Genomic DNA, 15,942 nt, shown 5'->3' with positions numbered 1-15,942 from the left:
GCCTGTGGTCCCAGCTACTTGGGAGGCGGAGGCAGGAGACTCGCTTGAGCCCAGGAGTTGGAGGTTGCTGTGAGCTGTAATGCCATGGCACTCCACCCAGGGGGACAGCTTGAGGCTCTGTCTCAAAAAAAAAAAAAAAAGCCACATTATGGAGTAAGAGGCAAACTTTGGTTTTGCTTGGAGATAGGGTTTTGCTCTGTTGCCTGGGTTAGACTGCAGCAGCAGCATCATAGCTCACAGCAACCTGAAACTTCTGGGGTCAAGTGATCCTCCTGTCTCAGCCTCCTAGGTAATTGAGACTCCAAGCATGCACTTCCATACCCAGCTAATTTTGTTATTTTAGGTAGAGCCAGGGTCTCTTGTTCTCAAACTCCTGGCCTCAACCAATTCTCCTGCCTTGATTTCCCAAAGTGCCAGGATTACAGGCCAAATTTTGTATTTTAAAAATACTAAAGCATTGGGCGGCGCCTGTGGCTCAAGGAGTGGGGCGCCGGCTCCATATGCTGGAGGTGGCGGGTTCAAACCCAGCCCTGAACAAAAAAATACTAAAGCATTAAAAACTGGTAGTCTCTGGGCCCATGGGCCACGTACTGAGAGGTCAGTTACATGGTATTTCATTTAATCCTTACAACCCCCTGTAGGTAGGGGTCCTATTCCTATTTCAAAAGTAGGGAAACTGAGTCTTAAAGTCAAATAACTTGTTTTTTTTTTCTTTTTTTGCAGTTTTTAGCCAGAGCCGGAATTGAACTCGCCACCTCCAGTATATGGGGCTGGCGCCCTACTCCTTTGAGCCACAGGTACCGCCTAATAATTCTTAATGGCCTCTCAGTGTGTGGAGACAGGGAAGTAGTAGCTTCCACACAAGGACCAAAGACCATGCCAGCTTCTTCCCCATCCAAGATCTAGGTCTGGGACTTACCCCAGAGTTGTTCAATGGGTCCCTGCTGGGGGGGCTGCTTTGCTCACTGGGGGGCGATGGTGCCTGTGGGGCAGGGCTGCCCTCTGGGTCCCCCTCTGGGAGGATGCCACAGCCAAACACAAAGGAGGCCAGTGAGTGGCAGTGGGTGAGCAGGACCAGGGCCTGAATGAGTTCGGCCAGAGACCAGCTGTGCTCGCCTGTCTTCAACAAGGCCTGGAGGAGAAAGAAAACCAGACGTGCTTAGTGCCTGCCCCTGGGCTGCCCTCCATGCCCAAGCCAGGCCCCTGTGCTCCCTCAGGGTCCCGCCTCTTTGCCCACTGCACCTGAATGTGCTCCTTGGTGATGAGCCATGGCCGATGTGCCAGCAACTTGTTGATCTCACTGAGTTTGCGCAGCTTCTCAGGGACCCGGTGGAGGCCCAGCAGCCATTCAGGGTCACCACCAGTCTGTAGAAACTCAGCCATGTGGGACCCCACCAGGTAAGAACACTGGTGGCGGGCAGCAGCCTACAGAAGTGGTAGACAGACCTGGGTTACCCTCTTCCTTCGGTGCCCTGCTCAAGGTGGGTATTCCCACAGAGGGGAATATCCCAGGACTCACTGTTGCCTAAGAGGTAGGAAACCTAGGTTCTAACCTCAGCCCTGCCACCAGTTTACAGGTAACCTGACCCTGTTATACCTCAATTTCCCAATCTGCAAAGAAGGCACTAAAAATGCCTCTACGCAAAACCTAAAATTCTATGAATGGTCAGAAAAATCCAGGGTTTTCCTCCATTCTGTGCTGCCTTCCCCTCTTGCCTATGGAATCAACTCAGAAAGCTCCCAGCAAAGAGATCCAAGGACAGAATCGTCCACGTAGCTGCCCCTACAAGTGTGAAGGCCAGACAGGCTCACCATGATGGCAATGTAGTGGCGCCAAGAGCTGGCCAAGGGGCCATCAGTATGTAGCAGCAGGTAGTGCAGGCGCCAAAAACTGTTAAGGTAGTCAGGGTGCAGGCCCATCACCACTGCCAGATTGTCCACCCGTCCTGAGGACATCAGTGCCTCCAGCCCTAGGTGCTGCTCGAGGCTCTCAGTCCCCTCCCGAAGGACCTGCAAAGCAAAGGAAAGACCATGGGTTTCCCTCCTGTCCTTAAAGATAGTACATCTTTGCCCACTGTATTTATTACTGTATTCTTTGCTGTAAATAAACCGAAAACCACCGCCATGCTCCAAAAAAGGGGGACACGGAGGAAAAGACATTTTAGTAAGTGATTAAACTAATAATACTTATTAGGGACCCTATATAATAATAGCCAAGACTTATATGTGTAATGCTATATGCCAAGAACTGTTCAACCACATTATATATATTACCTCATTTAATTCTCACAACTATAAAATTAGAGTACTATCTTCTCCATTTATAGATAGGAAAACTCAGGCACAGAGACTAAAAGTACACATTCTCCTCCCTTCCTGGAGCTTTAATTCTTCTTTCTTTTTTTGGAGACAAAGTCCCCCTGGATAGAGTGCCATGGCTCTCAGGATCCTCAAATTCTGGGCTCCGGAGATCCTCTTGTCTCAGTCTCCAAAGTAGCTGGGATTATAGGCGCTGGCCACAATGCCTGGATATTTCTTTTTCTTTTCTTTCTTTTTTTTTAAAGAGACGGTTCTTACTCTTGCTCAGGCTATTCTTGAACTCCTGAGTTCAAGCAATCCACCCACCTCAGCCTCCCAAAGTGTTAGGATTACATGCATGGGCCTCTGTGCCTGGCCATGGAGTTTTCATTCTAACACAGCAAATGCATGCAACCATGGGTGTGGGGGGCAAGTGCAAAATAGTTCACTTATCCTGAGTGCTTTCTCCATGGTGTGCCTGACTTTGGAGATTTCCCCACATTATTTCATCGAATCTTTTCTTTTTTTTAGAGATAGAGCCTCAAGCTGTCGCCCTGGGTAGAGTGCTATGGCATCACAGCTCACAGCAACTTCCAACTCCTGGGTTCAAGCGAGTCTCTTGCTTTAGCCTCCCAAGTAGCTGGGACTACAGGCACCCGCCACAGCGCCTGGCCATTTTTTGGTTGCAGCCATCATTGTTGTTTGGCGGGCCTGGGCTGGGGATTCGAACCCGCCACCTTAGGTGTATGTGGCTGGCGCCTTAGCCGCTTGAGCCACAGGCGCCGAGCCACAAGTGATTTTCTTGACTCACCCTCCCAAATAACTGGGACTACAGGCACCCACCACAATGCCTGGCTATTTTTAGAGATGGAGGTCTCGTTCTAGCTCAGAGCTGGTCTTAACTCCTGAGCTCAGGTAACTGGCCCACCTCTGCCTCCCAGAGTGCTGAGATTATAAGCATGAGCCACCGTGGTTAGTTAGCCAATTTTTCTATTTTTATTTATTTTATTTAATTTTTTTTTGAGACAGAGTCTCACTCTGTCGCCCTGGGTAGAGTACCGTGAAGTCATAGCTCATAGCAACCTCAAACTCCTGGGATTAAGAGATTCTCTTGCCTCAGCTTCCCAAGTAGGTGGGACTACAGGTGCCCACCACCATGACCCGGTATTTTTCTTTCCTTTTTTGTAGTTGTCATTGTTGTTTTTAGCAGGCCTGGGCCGGGTTTGAACCCACCAGCCCCGGTGTATGTGGCTGGCACCCTAACCACTGAGCTATGGGTGCCAAGCCAATTTTTCTATTTTTAGTAGACACAGGGTCTCACTCTAGCTCAGGCTAGTCTCAAATTCCCAAGCGCAAGTGATCCTTCTGCCTTGGCCTCTCATAGTGCTAGGATTACAGGTATAAGCCACCATTTCTGGCCTGGAAATTTTTTTTTTTTAGTGATAAACCTATATTGGCTGGTCTAATGGTAGTGGGTTATCAGAGCTTATTAACATTACCTACTGCTAAATTTGACTGTTTTAAAATAGTAATAGTAATAGTAATAAACATCTATTACTGTTGAAGCAAAAAATATTTTTGTTGTGATATATACACAGTCAGGGGTGAAAAGAAATATAGATAGTTCTGTCTTATTCAGGAAAAACAGACACTGATCTGGCAATCAAAAGTTTGGCCATTACCTGGCTGTATTATTAGTACTTTATCTCTTCGAGCCTATTTCTTCCCAGTAAAATGGGCTTCACAGTACCTGCTTCACAGAGCTGTTTTATGGATTAAATGAATCAGGAAACTGAAATGGTAGTGTCAAAGTTTCAATTTAAGAAACTGAAACTACCCCCCACCCCAACCAATATCCCATGTCCTTTCTTCCCAGGCACCAAAGATTCCTTACCCCTTCCAAACGTACCTCCTCCACTGGGATGAAGGCACTGGGTCCTCGAGGACTTCGCCGAGCCCGGCTCTCTCTCTGCTCCTGGGAGGAACATATCAAGGTTAGTGGGTGGTAGTGGGAAGAATAAAAAGGATGGTTATCTCTTTTGCTGCCTCCCTCTACCCTACAGAGGGGCTACAGTGAGCTTTTAAAACCACCCTTCTGGTATACCCTGCACAGAGGAGCCAAGTGGAAAATGTACACCTACTTGGAAAGTGGCAGGTGGCACAAGGGTAAATAAGGAAGAAGATTCATTCTAGGTTGCATTCTTCAGAAACTGTGCAGGGACCCACGAGACCCAGGATTGCTTGGATGGGGGATATATATGGGTATCATGTTGCATATCTCCAGGAGACCGCCTTCTTAGCAACCCCAGGGAATTCGTATAAGAAGCCTCCCGGCTGGGTATCCATAGCTCAACAGTTAGGGAGGCAGCCACGTGCACCAGGGCTGATAGGTTCAAACCTGGCCCAGGCCTGCTAAACAAAAAGAAAAATAGCCGGGCATTGTGGCAGGTGCCTATAGTCCCAGCTACCAGGAAGCCTGAGGCAAGAGACTCGCTTGAGCCCAAGAGTTTGAGGTTGCTGTGAGCTATGATGCTACAGCACTCCACAGAGGGCGACAAAGTGAGACTCTGTTTCAATTTAAAAAAAAAAAAAAAGCCTTCCATTGTTTGTATCTTGCAACCAGGTAACCAAGTATCTCAGAAGCCTTCTTATCCTCTTCCCACCACTACTTCATAGACTAACTGCTACTATCTCTTATCTGGACCACCGCCTCACCAATTGTCTCCTTGTCTCCACTGCTCTGTCCTCTCCTGTCCATCCAGAAGCCAGATTAACTTTCTGAAATGTAAACTTGATCAACTGGCCTAAAATCCTACCTCCTCCTCCCATGGCCTTCCAGATAAATTAGTCCCACTGCCCTCCCACTGGACACTGGACACTTATTTTGCAAAGCTCTATTTTTTTTTTTGAGACAAGTGTGAAGAGTAGAGTTCTGTTACGTCACAGCTCACAGCAACCTCCAACTCTTGGGCTTGAGCGATTCTTTTACCTCAGCCTCCCAAGTAGCTGGGACTACAGGTACCCACCTCAACGCCTGACTATTTTTTGGTTGCAGCCGTCATTGTTGTTTGGCAGGCCTGGGCTGGATTCGAACCCACCAGCTCAGGTGTTTGTGGCTGGCACCTTAGCTGCTTGAGCCACAGGCACCGAGCCAAAACTCTTGAGCTTAAGCAGTTCTCTTGCCCTTAGCACCTCCTCTCAGTGCTACAGGTGTCAAGTCAGCAAAGGTAACTCTTACTATCCTTCAAGGTCTAGGAACTTTTTTATGATGCTTATCTATGACCCCACAATTACCAGGGCTGTTGCCTCTAAAAATGCTTTTTCTTTTTTTTTTTTTTTTTGGCCAGGGCTAGGTTTGAACCTGCCATGTCCGATATATGGGGCCGGTGCCCTACTCCTTTGAGCCACAGGTGCCACCCAAAATGCTATCTTTTAATGCCTGGGTTTTGATCATTTGTTTTTTAGAGACAGAGTCTCACTGTCACCCAGGCTAAAAGTGCAGTGGCACAGTTCTAGCTCACTGCAGCCTTGAATTCCTGGGCTCAAGCAATCCTTCTGCCTCAGCTTCCCGAAGTGTTGGGATTACAGACATAAGCCACCACACCCAGTGCTTATTATCTGTTTTATGTCTTTCTACTACCAGATCGCATTTTATGGAAGGCAGGGCTGTGTCACTCATACTAGTCTATGAATGAAAATAGAGAATGCAGCTCACACCTATAATCCTAGCATTCTGGGAGGCCAAGGTAGGTGGATTGCTTGAGCTCATGAGGGCAAGACCACCCTGAGCAAGAGTGAGACCCTGTCTCTACTAAAAGTAGAAAAATTCACCAGGCATTGTGGTGGGCACCTGTAGTCCCAGTTACACTGGAGGCTGAGGCAGAAGGATCATTTGAACCCAGGAGTTTGAGGTTGCTGTGAGATACAATGATGCCACAACACTTAATCCCAGGGCAAGGAAGTGGGACTCTATCTCAAGGGAAAAAAAAAAAGAAATAGAAGAAAAGTAGAGACTGCAGAAGGGCACGGAGGGAATCAGAGCAGGTGTACAAGGTGATGGTGATGATTATTCTAACGTGTATGTCTGAGCATCTTTAGAAACCATCAGAATCTTAAAAAATAAATCCCTTCCTCTTTTAAACATACACACACACACACACACACACACACACACAGAAGAAACCACCAGAATCATGTACTCACTAAATATGCTACTTCTAGTCCTAGAGATGAATTTCAGGGAGGCTGTTTTATTTATTCATTAATTTCGGTTTGGGGAGGCTCTCAGCATTCACCTTAGATACAGTTTACCCAAATCAGAGTCATGCTGTCACTGGGAAGAGGCAGGGGTCCCCCAGTTCTCCCCTCTCCATTAAGTTCTAGATTAATATCAGTCCCCAGCTATCCAGGGGCTAAAATCTATAATTGAACCTTCCTTCTCAGATAGCCATAGCGCCCTGAAGGAGGCAGACCTCTGGGACCCTGGAAGACTGCAAAGAAAGGAAGGAGCTATGGGACCTGGAAGTCTCAGGGGTACCAACTGGGTATACCAATTCTGTCATTAACTGGCTATGGAGCTCTGGGAAAGTTACCTAGATGTTTTGGGCCTTAATCCTGGACAAAGAAGGTGATAGGACTGAATGTAGGGACCCGCCCAAATAGAAGGGAGGGCAGGGACACAGAAAGAAAGCACAAGTCCCGCCCAGGAAGGAATGAGTGAGCCAATCTCTACTTCCCAAACCCTTATATTCCCACCCCGCCTTAAACCACGTGCTGACTTCTTTTTTGATCTCAGGCCACTAGCACCCGAGTGAATAAAGGCCACGTTGCCCACACAGAACCTGGACTCCACTCATGACTTGGAATAACCTCTCATTTTCAGTACCGAACCTCTCAAAAGGCAGCTGAGCTGTTCAGGTCCCTCTCTGCCTATACTTCTGGGAGCTACCAGCCAGGCTGGTCCAAGTTCAGCGTAGTAACCACCACAATCTCCATGGACTCCCTTGTCAGCTTCCTCCTCCCTCACCAAAGAGAAAAAGCCCAATAGCTCAGTCTGGGAGATAAGGATTGCTGACTCCACAAAGTGGGCCTCCCCCACAGGGGACCTGAGGACAGACAGAAAACTACAGCAGGAGTAGGGCAGGGCAGAACTGGGAGGGGAGGGCAGAGAGGGCCCACCAGAGGTGCAGGGGAGGAACAAGAATCACTGCTCACTGCAAAATCTGACCCAGGAGCTGATAGCTGTAGGTCCTTAAGGGAGCAGTCTAGATCCATCATTTTCCAGCAATAATAATAATAATGTACAGTTAAAAGATCGGGGATCCTGACACAAACTGTCTGGGTGCAACTGACAGCTCTACCAACTATCTATTAGCTATATAAGCCTCAGTTTTCTTACCAAATAATGGGGATAACAGGACCTGTTTTCACTAGGTAGTCATGAGGATTTAATGAGCTAATATCATACAACTTACCACAGTATTTCCATCACAATTAGCACTTAATAAAAGCAAGCTATCATTAACCTCATTGTTATTTCAAACAAGAGCTTCTCAACCAAGCCAGTATATTAGAATCTCTTTGAGACTATTTTATTTATTTACTTTTTATGGGGAGAGGGTCTTGCCCTGACACCTAGGCTGGAGTGCAGTGGCAGGAGCTTTTTTAAAAATATTGAAGCCAGGTTGGGTGTGGTGGCTCATGTCTGTAATCCTAGCACTCTGGGAGGCCAAGGTGGGTGGATCTCTTGAGCTCAGGAGTACGAGACCACCCTGAGCAAGAGTAAGACCCCATTTCCAAAATATAGCTGGGCATTGTGGCAGGCACCTGTAGTCCCAGCTACTCGGGAAGTTGAGGCAAGAGGATTGTTTGAGCCCAAAAGTTTGAGGTTGCTATGAGCTATGATGTCAGGGGGGAAACAAAGCAAGACTCTGTCTCAAAAAAAAAAAAAAAAAAAATACTGAAGCCAGGTGGTAAGACAGGAGACTAGCCTGGGAAACTCAAGACCCCATTTCAATTAAAAATATATATATTAATGTCAAGGTCTTACCTTTAGCAATTTTAATTTAATTGTCTAGGGTGGGGCCCCAGCATAATATACAGCCAGGGTGAGGACCATTGTTTGCATCATTTATTTATCACTTTCTCAAGCATAAGGCACTGCGCTAAGTGCTTTTCAGGTGGAAAGAGGATTAATTTGTTCATTCAACAAATTAAAAAAGAATTTTTTTTTTTTTTACTGTCAATCTCACTTATGTATGATCAACAAATGCTTTTGATGACAGTCTATTACAGCCAGCAAGAACACAGCAGTGAAAAGGCAAAGTCTTGGCCTTGATACAATTCTGGATCTAATGGCAAAAGACAAACAAATGAATAGGATTTCATATCATAGATTCTGTAAGGTGAGTGAAATAAAGCAATGAATATACAACGGGTGGAACAGTATGCATTATTTTAGAGTAAGAAAACAGGAAAAGCCACTGAGGAGGTGGCCTTTGAACTGATTATCTAAATGATGAGAAGGCAAGAGGGCCTGTAAAAGACTCTGGGGCAGCGGTTCTCAACCTGTGGGTCTTGACCCACAGGAACTGTATTAAAGGCATTAGGAAGGTTGAGAACCACTGCTCTAGGGGGACCAGCATTCCAGCCAGAGGGAACAGTATAAAGCCCTGAAGGCAAGATCAAGTAGATTTGATTCATGGCTCCAAGGCCCCAAATGCCTCTCTGACTTTGACTGCAGGGGAAGTTCAGGGGAAGCAGGCAAGGCAAGGTTCTATTGCCTAGAGATGATATCTCCAAATCAGCTCTCTCCCCATTCCCTGGCATGGGGAGTCAAAAGCCACAATGGTTTGTAACCACACTGGTTACCGCTGGCTAAGCACTGACTTCACATACACTAGCTAGACTTTAAGGTAAAGGCTACTACTAGGGGCCTCATTTTATGGATGAGGTCTAAAGCTCAGAGCTCACTTCTGGGTGCTTAGCTGGGAAGGAAGAAAGAGAGCTCAGGGATATAAACCCTGCAAGTGCAGAAAAGATTCTCCACCCTCTACATTTCTCAAGGTTTCACTAATCTCCAGGTGTTTGCACCTGAGGCTCACCAGGAGTAAAAGCACTTTCTGTCCACAACCACAGCACCTGTCACACTGTTTCTCACCTTGAGAGAACACACTGAACCTAGTTCCTTGTTGCTACTCCAGTGTTTGGCACAGCATTTTTTGCTATGATGGAATGCTTTATCACTGCACTGTCCAGAAAATATGGGAGTCCCTCATCACTGTTGCTGAGCATTTGAAATGTGACTAATGCAACAAAATAAAAAAATGAATTTTTCATTTTATTTAATTTCCATTTATCTAAATGTAAATAGCCACATATGGCTAAGGGCTGCCATCTTGGATAGCACAGGTTCAGCATGCCTGATGAAGGCTCGATTCCAGTCCCACTTAGCAGATAAAAGAAAGGGAAACCCAGAAGGGGCAGGTCACCTAGTGTGGGTCAGAGGGAGAACCAAAGGTAACTATTCCTATAGGGCCACCAGGAACACTGAAGTCAGACAACCTGCTGGGTGGCCACTCAACAGGAAGGTCTTCAGGCAAGTTGTAAAGATGGTAGTGGCCTTAGATCTCAGTGCTTGGCTAATTTAAGGACTTGCTACATGTTTTTATATTAGCTCAGGTAATTGCACACAGATTGTTTTTCTTTTTCTTTTTTGAGACTGAGCCTCATTTTGTCACCCTCAGTAGAGTGCCATGGCTCCACAGCTCACAGCAACCTTCAACTCTTGGGCTTAAGCAATTCTCTTGCCTCAGCCTGCCAAGTAGCTGGGACTACAGGCACCTGCTGCAACACCTGCCTATTTTTTTTTTTTTTTGGTTGTAGTTGTCATTGTTGTTTGGCAGGCCCAGACTGGATTCAAACCTGCCAGCTTTGGTGTATGTGGCTGGCCCTCTAGCCACTGAGCTACAGGCGCTGAGCCTGCACACAGGTTCCATTTAATTTTCACCCATTTGGGGGTGGGGGGCTCTATTTTGCACACAAGACTAAGTGTCCAATCTGAGATTTGAACCCAATTCACTCTGGCTTGCATTGTGAGCCACTTCTCACAATGACCTCTTAGAGAAGCCCCAGCATTTATTTATTCATTTAGCGATGGGGTCTCACCCTTTCACCCATGCCAGAATGTAGAGGTAAGATTGTAGCTCCTTGCAGCCTCAAACTCTGGGCTCAAGTGATCCTCCTGCCTCAGTTCAGCCTTTATTCTTTTTTCTTAAATGTAAAAGTAGAAGTTTATTTTATATTAGAGAGAAGGACAAGAGTAGAGGGAAGAGATGAGAGAGAAAAGGGAATATGGGGTTGGGGAGAGAAAAGGAGTAAGAGAGAGAATGGGTGCGGCATCCCAAAGAAAGAAGGGAAGAATGCCAGCCCCAGTCTTTTTTTTTTTTTTTTTTTGAGACAGAGCCTCAAGCTGCCACCCTGGGTAGAGTGTTGTGGCATCACAGCTCACAGCAACCTCTAACACCTGGGCTCAAGCGAGTGTCCTGCCTCCCAGTGTCCTGCCTCCGCCTTCCAAGTAGCTGGGACTGCAGGTGCCTGCCACAACGCCTGGCTATTTTTTGGTTGCAGCTGTTGTTGTTTGGCGGGTCAGGCTGGATTCGAACCCGCCAGCTCAGGTGTATGTGGCTGGCGCCTTAGCCGCTTGAGCCACAGGCACCAAGCCCAGCCCCAGTCTTTATTCTTGATACCTTATCTAGAGCTTGAGAGCCCCAGGGCTCACTCTGCTGCCAGGAGGGGGCAGACGCTATCACCCCCCACCCCAGCGCTGAACTTAGAAATCTGCCTGAGTTTACACCTTAGAGGAAGGCCCAGTGATATGGCCTATGCAGCTCCTCTAACCCTCTTGGGGGGGGAGGGGGTGTGCCTTATACTTGTCTTCCTGTGATGAACTGGGCACCAGGCTAAGTGCTTTACATCTGATCTGATTCCTCACAACCACCCAGAGGGAACTAAGTCTCGTTATCTATCCCTTGTTTAGAGACAGGTCTCTGAGGCTCAGAAAAGTCTTCTCCCAGATAGGCACAACTCAAATCTGACTCCAAAGATTGAGCAGTTCACAAGGATCACCTACACCAACAAGAGGCAAATAGTTATAGGTACAAAGAACAGTGCTGGGAGGAGACCAGCAAGGTGTATTGAGTCCAACAAGGGAGACAGACAAGAAACACCTAATTACACAACTGTTTCACACAATGGGACTAAAGCTCCAACAGTGGAGGAGGACTGGAAAAGGATATACAAGGGGACTTGCCTGGGGAGGAAGGGCTTCCCTAACTTTACAGTAGTTAGGGCAGCACTAACTAGTGTAAAGTCCTCGAAACTTTCCGGAAATATACACATTTGAGGGCCCCAGCTGCCCTGAAAAGGGGTGGGTAGTGAAATAACAGGGAGCTGAGGGGCCTTGGGCACCAGGCTCTATAAAATCAGTACCATACTATCTTCTAAGGACCCACTTAGACCAGATATCTTCCCAAAGTCCACTTTTCTCAAAAAAGAACACATAGAAATATTCCAGACCTCACCAGTTTTCCCCATGGATCAAACCGAGCTTCTGTCTAAAGGCCTCGAAGCCTGCCTAAACCACCTGAGACACTATTTTCTCCCTAGACCACTTCCCAGGTGTTGCCCTGGAGAGGGATGTACCAACTCTCACCTCAGGCAGACAGGCAGGAATAGGCTTAGACGTTCCTGGAGTGGGACACTCCAGGTTAAGAGAAATGTGTACCTTGGCCACATTTTATAACAGCTCAAATGTCTGATGCCATTACTATGCGCTAGGCACTGACTGTGCCAAATTTAGCCTTTGCTTGAATTCTGAGTTAATTCTCCCAAATAGTCCTAGGAGACACTTATAAAAACTGGGGAAGAGAGAAGTGATCACCAGGGTCTAGGCTAAGGCCACACAGTAAGTTAGCCAAAGGCTGGGGCATGAACCTAGAGCTGGCTTGCTCTAGCACCCAGGTGCTCTCAATGGTAACATTATTACCATTTTTAAAGAGAAACACTCTGTAAAGTGTCTTAGTCAAAGTCACATAGCAGAGAAGTGACAGGATTGAGGGTCATTCCTCCACATCCGGCTCCTGAACATGGTGGGTAAGAGTAAAACAAGCTAATAGAAAATCCAGGACCGGCTCGGCGCCTGTGGCTCAAGTGGCTAAGGCGCCAGCCACATACACTTAAGGTGGCGGGTTCGAATCCAGCCCGGACCTGCCAAACAACAATGACGGCTGCAACCAAAAAATAGCCAGGCGTTATGGACGGGCACCTGTGGTCCCAGCTACTTGGGAGGCAGAGGCAGGAGACTCGCTTGAGCTCAGGAGTTGGAGGTTGCTGTGAGCTGTGAAGTCACAGCACTCTAACCCAAGGGGATAGCTTGAGGCTCTGTCTCAAAAAAAAGAAAAGAAAAACAAAATCCAGGACACAAACCATGCAACCTGGAGGTAGGACCCCCAGAAACCAAGCAGAAATTTTCCAGAGGTCACCCAGCTTGGTACTAGAACACCGCCATGCTCCAGTCCTAAAAACAAGCAAAACTCTCTGCAGTACCAAACACTCCCCATAATCCTAGAGATACCCACCCAGGCCAAAGAATGAGCTACCTGGTGGGGCTGGTGAAGAAAACCTCTAAGTACTTCCTGGACCTCCATTTTTTCATCCAGTAAAATGGGGCTATAATATAGCTTGTATTTTGCTGGTTTTGTCCTGAGGACTTAGGGAAAAGCCGAAACTCAACCCTGGCCAGGTGCTAAGTACTAAATAAATGATAAACTATCCATTATCACTGCTGGCTGGGAGAGGGAGGTGTGCGCGCAAATTTTTAGTTTAGGTCCAGCCTTATTCCAGGGCCCAGCGCAAAGCCTCTCCATGCAAAGCCTCTCCGGGCTCTGCCGTGGGGACTTCCTGTGAAACGAACTTCTGGGACCTTAGACCACTTACTTAGTAGGGCACAGCCTAATACGTGACTGGGGTTGTCCCCTCTACCCACAGTGTTGACAGTAACCGCAGAGTCCCGGGCGGCCTGCCAAGCCCCCAGAACATCCGCGTCCCCCTTCCAAATCAGGGGTGTAGTTGGGTTGGATGGAGACAAGGTCGACTCTCACTGGCCAGTCCAGGTAGCCCATTCCCCGCGCCGGGGGATAGGAGCCGGGACGCATCCTAGAAAGAGTCCTCTGCCTGCGGGCCCCCGCTAAGAGGAAGGGAATCTGCGGAAGGGGGCGGGGAGGAGGAGTGGTCGGGCAGCTCTGGCCGGGATTTGCCTGGACTTGAAGACGCTCTCAACAGGAGCCTAAACCCTGAGCTTCGAAAAGGCTACCCCTCATTGGCCAGGAGTCCGAAGGAGCCAGGAGAGCTCCATTGCCCCGAGGGGAGGGGGAGGGGTGGAGATGGCCGAGGCTGTCAGTTGATGCAACCCCAGTCCTGGGTTACGCGCTCCATTCCCTCTCCCAGAGCCCGGGGGAGGGAGGGGGGGCGCACAGACTAGGCTCGGGACAGCTTGAAGCTAAGAAGCGGCTCGGGGTTCAAAGGGAGAGTGGCGTCGCTCCGCCGCTGCTTACCTCTCCTGGCCCCTGGCCGCCGACGCCTCCCGGGGCGAACGGCAGGTAGCCCTTGAGCTCCGCGCGGCACTCAGAGTCCGCAACGATCATCTTGTGCGCCAGGACCCAGCCGCGGCTCGCCGACGACCCGTGCACCGGAGGGGGTTCTGGACGGACGCACGCAGGAAGCCGGGACTGGGAGCCGCTGGGGAGGTTCTAGAACCCCAGGGTGTCTCTCGGGGTTCCAGAACCCTCTGAAATCGCAGAACGGCCGCTGCTGTGCTGGACTCTTCCCCCAGTCTAGCTTCTGGAACGGTGAATGGCCTTGGGGACCTGGGATTGGCCGCGGCGCAGGGGTTTTCACGGCCTCGGAAGTCCGCAGTGGCCAGAGCTGCTCGCGGACCCAGCGCTCCTCAGCATCCCCGCCGCGGAACTGCCAGCGCTCGCCGGGCTCTGACACTGGCAGAGCCCCTCAGCCCGCTGCGGTCCCCGGGGGAGGGCGGGGACACAAAGCCCTCGGCGCAGCCAATCAGATGTCTGTTTCCCGGGGAGGAGGGGACGACACCTCCCTCTGGAGCCAACAGGTCCGCCAATCGGCTCCGGGAAGTGCCCGGGAACTCTGGGAGCTGTAGTCGGCCTTGGACAAATGCTGCAAACTTTTGCAAGAGGGTTTAGTCAGATCGCAGGCAATACCAGAAAACAGTGACAGCTCAGAGAGTCATTAGGTCTGCGTGATAAAAGGGGACTTTACCGGGCTGGGCCAGAAAGCTGGGTGTGAAATCTCTCCCAAATGAATTCTTCATCTTTTCAGTTCCTGGAGGGACTGGTTAGGGTTTAGGAGAGATTGGGTACCTGCGTATCCAGTGGTGCTAATTACAGAGGTGAACTCTGAAAGTTAGAGTACACAACCCTGGCTTTGGGGAGGAGTCTACTTTCAAGTGTGCCAAACATGGATAATTCGCCTTATTTGTGGAGTCTCTGGAAAAGGCTTCATTCCTTGAAATCTCATTGGTTACCTGATGTCTAACCTCAATCCCAGTTGCTGCAGTTTCTTCCCCTTCTGCTCCTTTGGACTAGAGGCGCCTTGCCACCCTCCTCGAAACTTTGTAACAAGGTGTTCTGCTCAGTCTATTCTCACCTCTGCCTCTAGCCACTCCTTCTCTGACTCCTCTTTTTCCACCCACTCCCTAAAACGTGGGTGCTTTCCTAGTTTCTGTATCCCTTTTCTCTCCAGGCATGCTCTCTCTGATCTCACCCAGTTCCTAGCCTTCAACTCTCCTTTTGCCAGGAAGTTACCTCTATCTGCACCTCAAAGTGGAATTTATCTGTTAGTTTCCTTCACAGTTTTCCCTCACAGGTCCTTATTTTGTTGCTTTTTTTTTTTTTTTAGACAGAGTCTCATTCTGTTGCCCAAGCTAGAATGCTATGGCATCAGCCAAGCTCACACGAACCTCAAACTCTCCGGCTCAAGTAATCCTCCTGCCTCAGCCTCCTGAGTAGCTGGGACTATAGGTGCCCACTACAACAACACTCACCTAATTTTTCTATCTTTAGAACGGATGGGGTCTCGTTCTTGCTCAGGCTGGTCTTGAACTCCTGAGCTCAAGGGACCCTCTCTCCTTGGCCTCCCAGAGTGTTTGGATTACAGGAGTGAGCCACTGTTCCTGGCCTTTGTTTCCATTTCAAAGTCATTGTTTATTCAAGATGTGGAATCCTGTCAGGGGGTAGGGATGGACCAAACCCCCAAGGTCACCTCTGAAACCGAATCTGGGCTTATGATCCCAAAGATCAGACTCTGACTTGATCTTCTGCCTCCAGCTTCTTGAGAAAAGAACATTAATTTCACTCCTGAGCTCTCAAGGCTCTAGGGCTAGGTCTCTGTTTTAACACTTATGATATTCTACATTGTATTGTGATTTTTGTGTACATGTCTTATTTGACCCTTTTGATTATAAATTCCTTTTTTTTTTTTTTTTGAGACGGAGCCTCAAGCTATCCCCCTGGGTAGAGTGCCTTGGCATCACGCTCACAGCAACCTCCAACTCCTGGGCTC

General features: G+C 48.5%; 1 protein-coding gene across 1 annotated transcript in view; it reads right to left on the bottom strand.

Annotated features, from left to right (window-relative positions):
* Positions 1-14,401, bottom strand: part of SESN2 (sestrin 2) — a 23,735-nt gene extending 9,334 nt beyond the window's left edge. The window contains exons 1-5 of the mRNA XM_003799836.3: positions 13,911-14,401; positions 4,208-4,273; positions 1,813-2,010; positions 1,243-1,425; positions 920-1,132 (exon numbers count right to left, since the gene is read on the bottom strand). Of these exons, the coding sequence (XP_003799884.1) occupies positions 920-1,132; positions 1,243-1,425; positions 1,813-2,010; positions 4,208-4,273; positions 13,911-14,000 (750 nt within the window). The 5' untranslated portion in view covers positions 14,001-14,401. The remainder of the gene's footprint in view (positions 1-919; positions 1,133-1,242; positions 1,426-1,812; positions 2,011-4,207; positions 4,274-13,910) is intronic.
* Positions 14,402-15,942: the final 1,541 nt, after the last annotated feature.

Source organism: Otolemur garnettii, unplaced genomic scaffold (assembly GCF_000181295.1).
Source record: "Otolemur garnettii isolate 467f Iridium unplaced genomic scaffold, OtoGar3 scaffold00156, whole genome shotgun sequence".
NCBI classification, from domain to species: Eukaryota; Metazoa; Chordata; class Mammalia; order Primates; family Galagidae; genus Otolemur; species Otolemur garnettii.
This window is presented reverse-complemented; position numbering and strand designations above follow the sequence as displayed.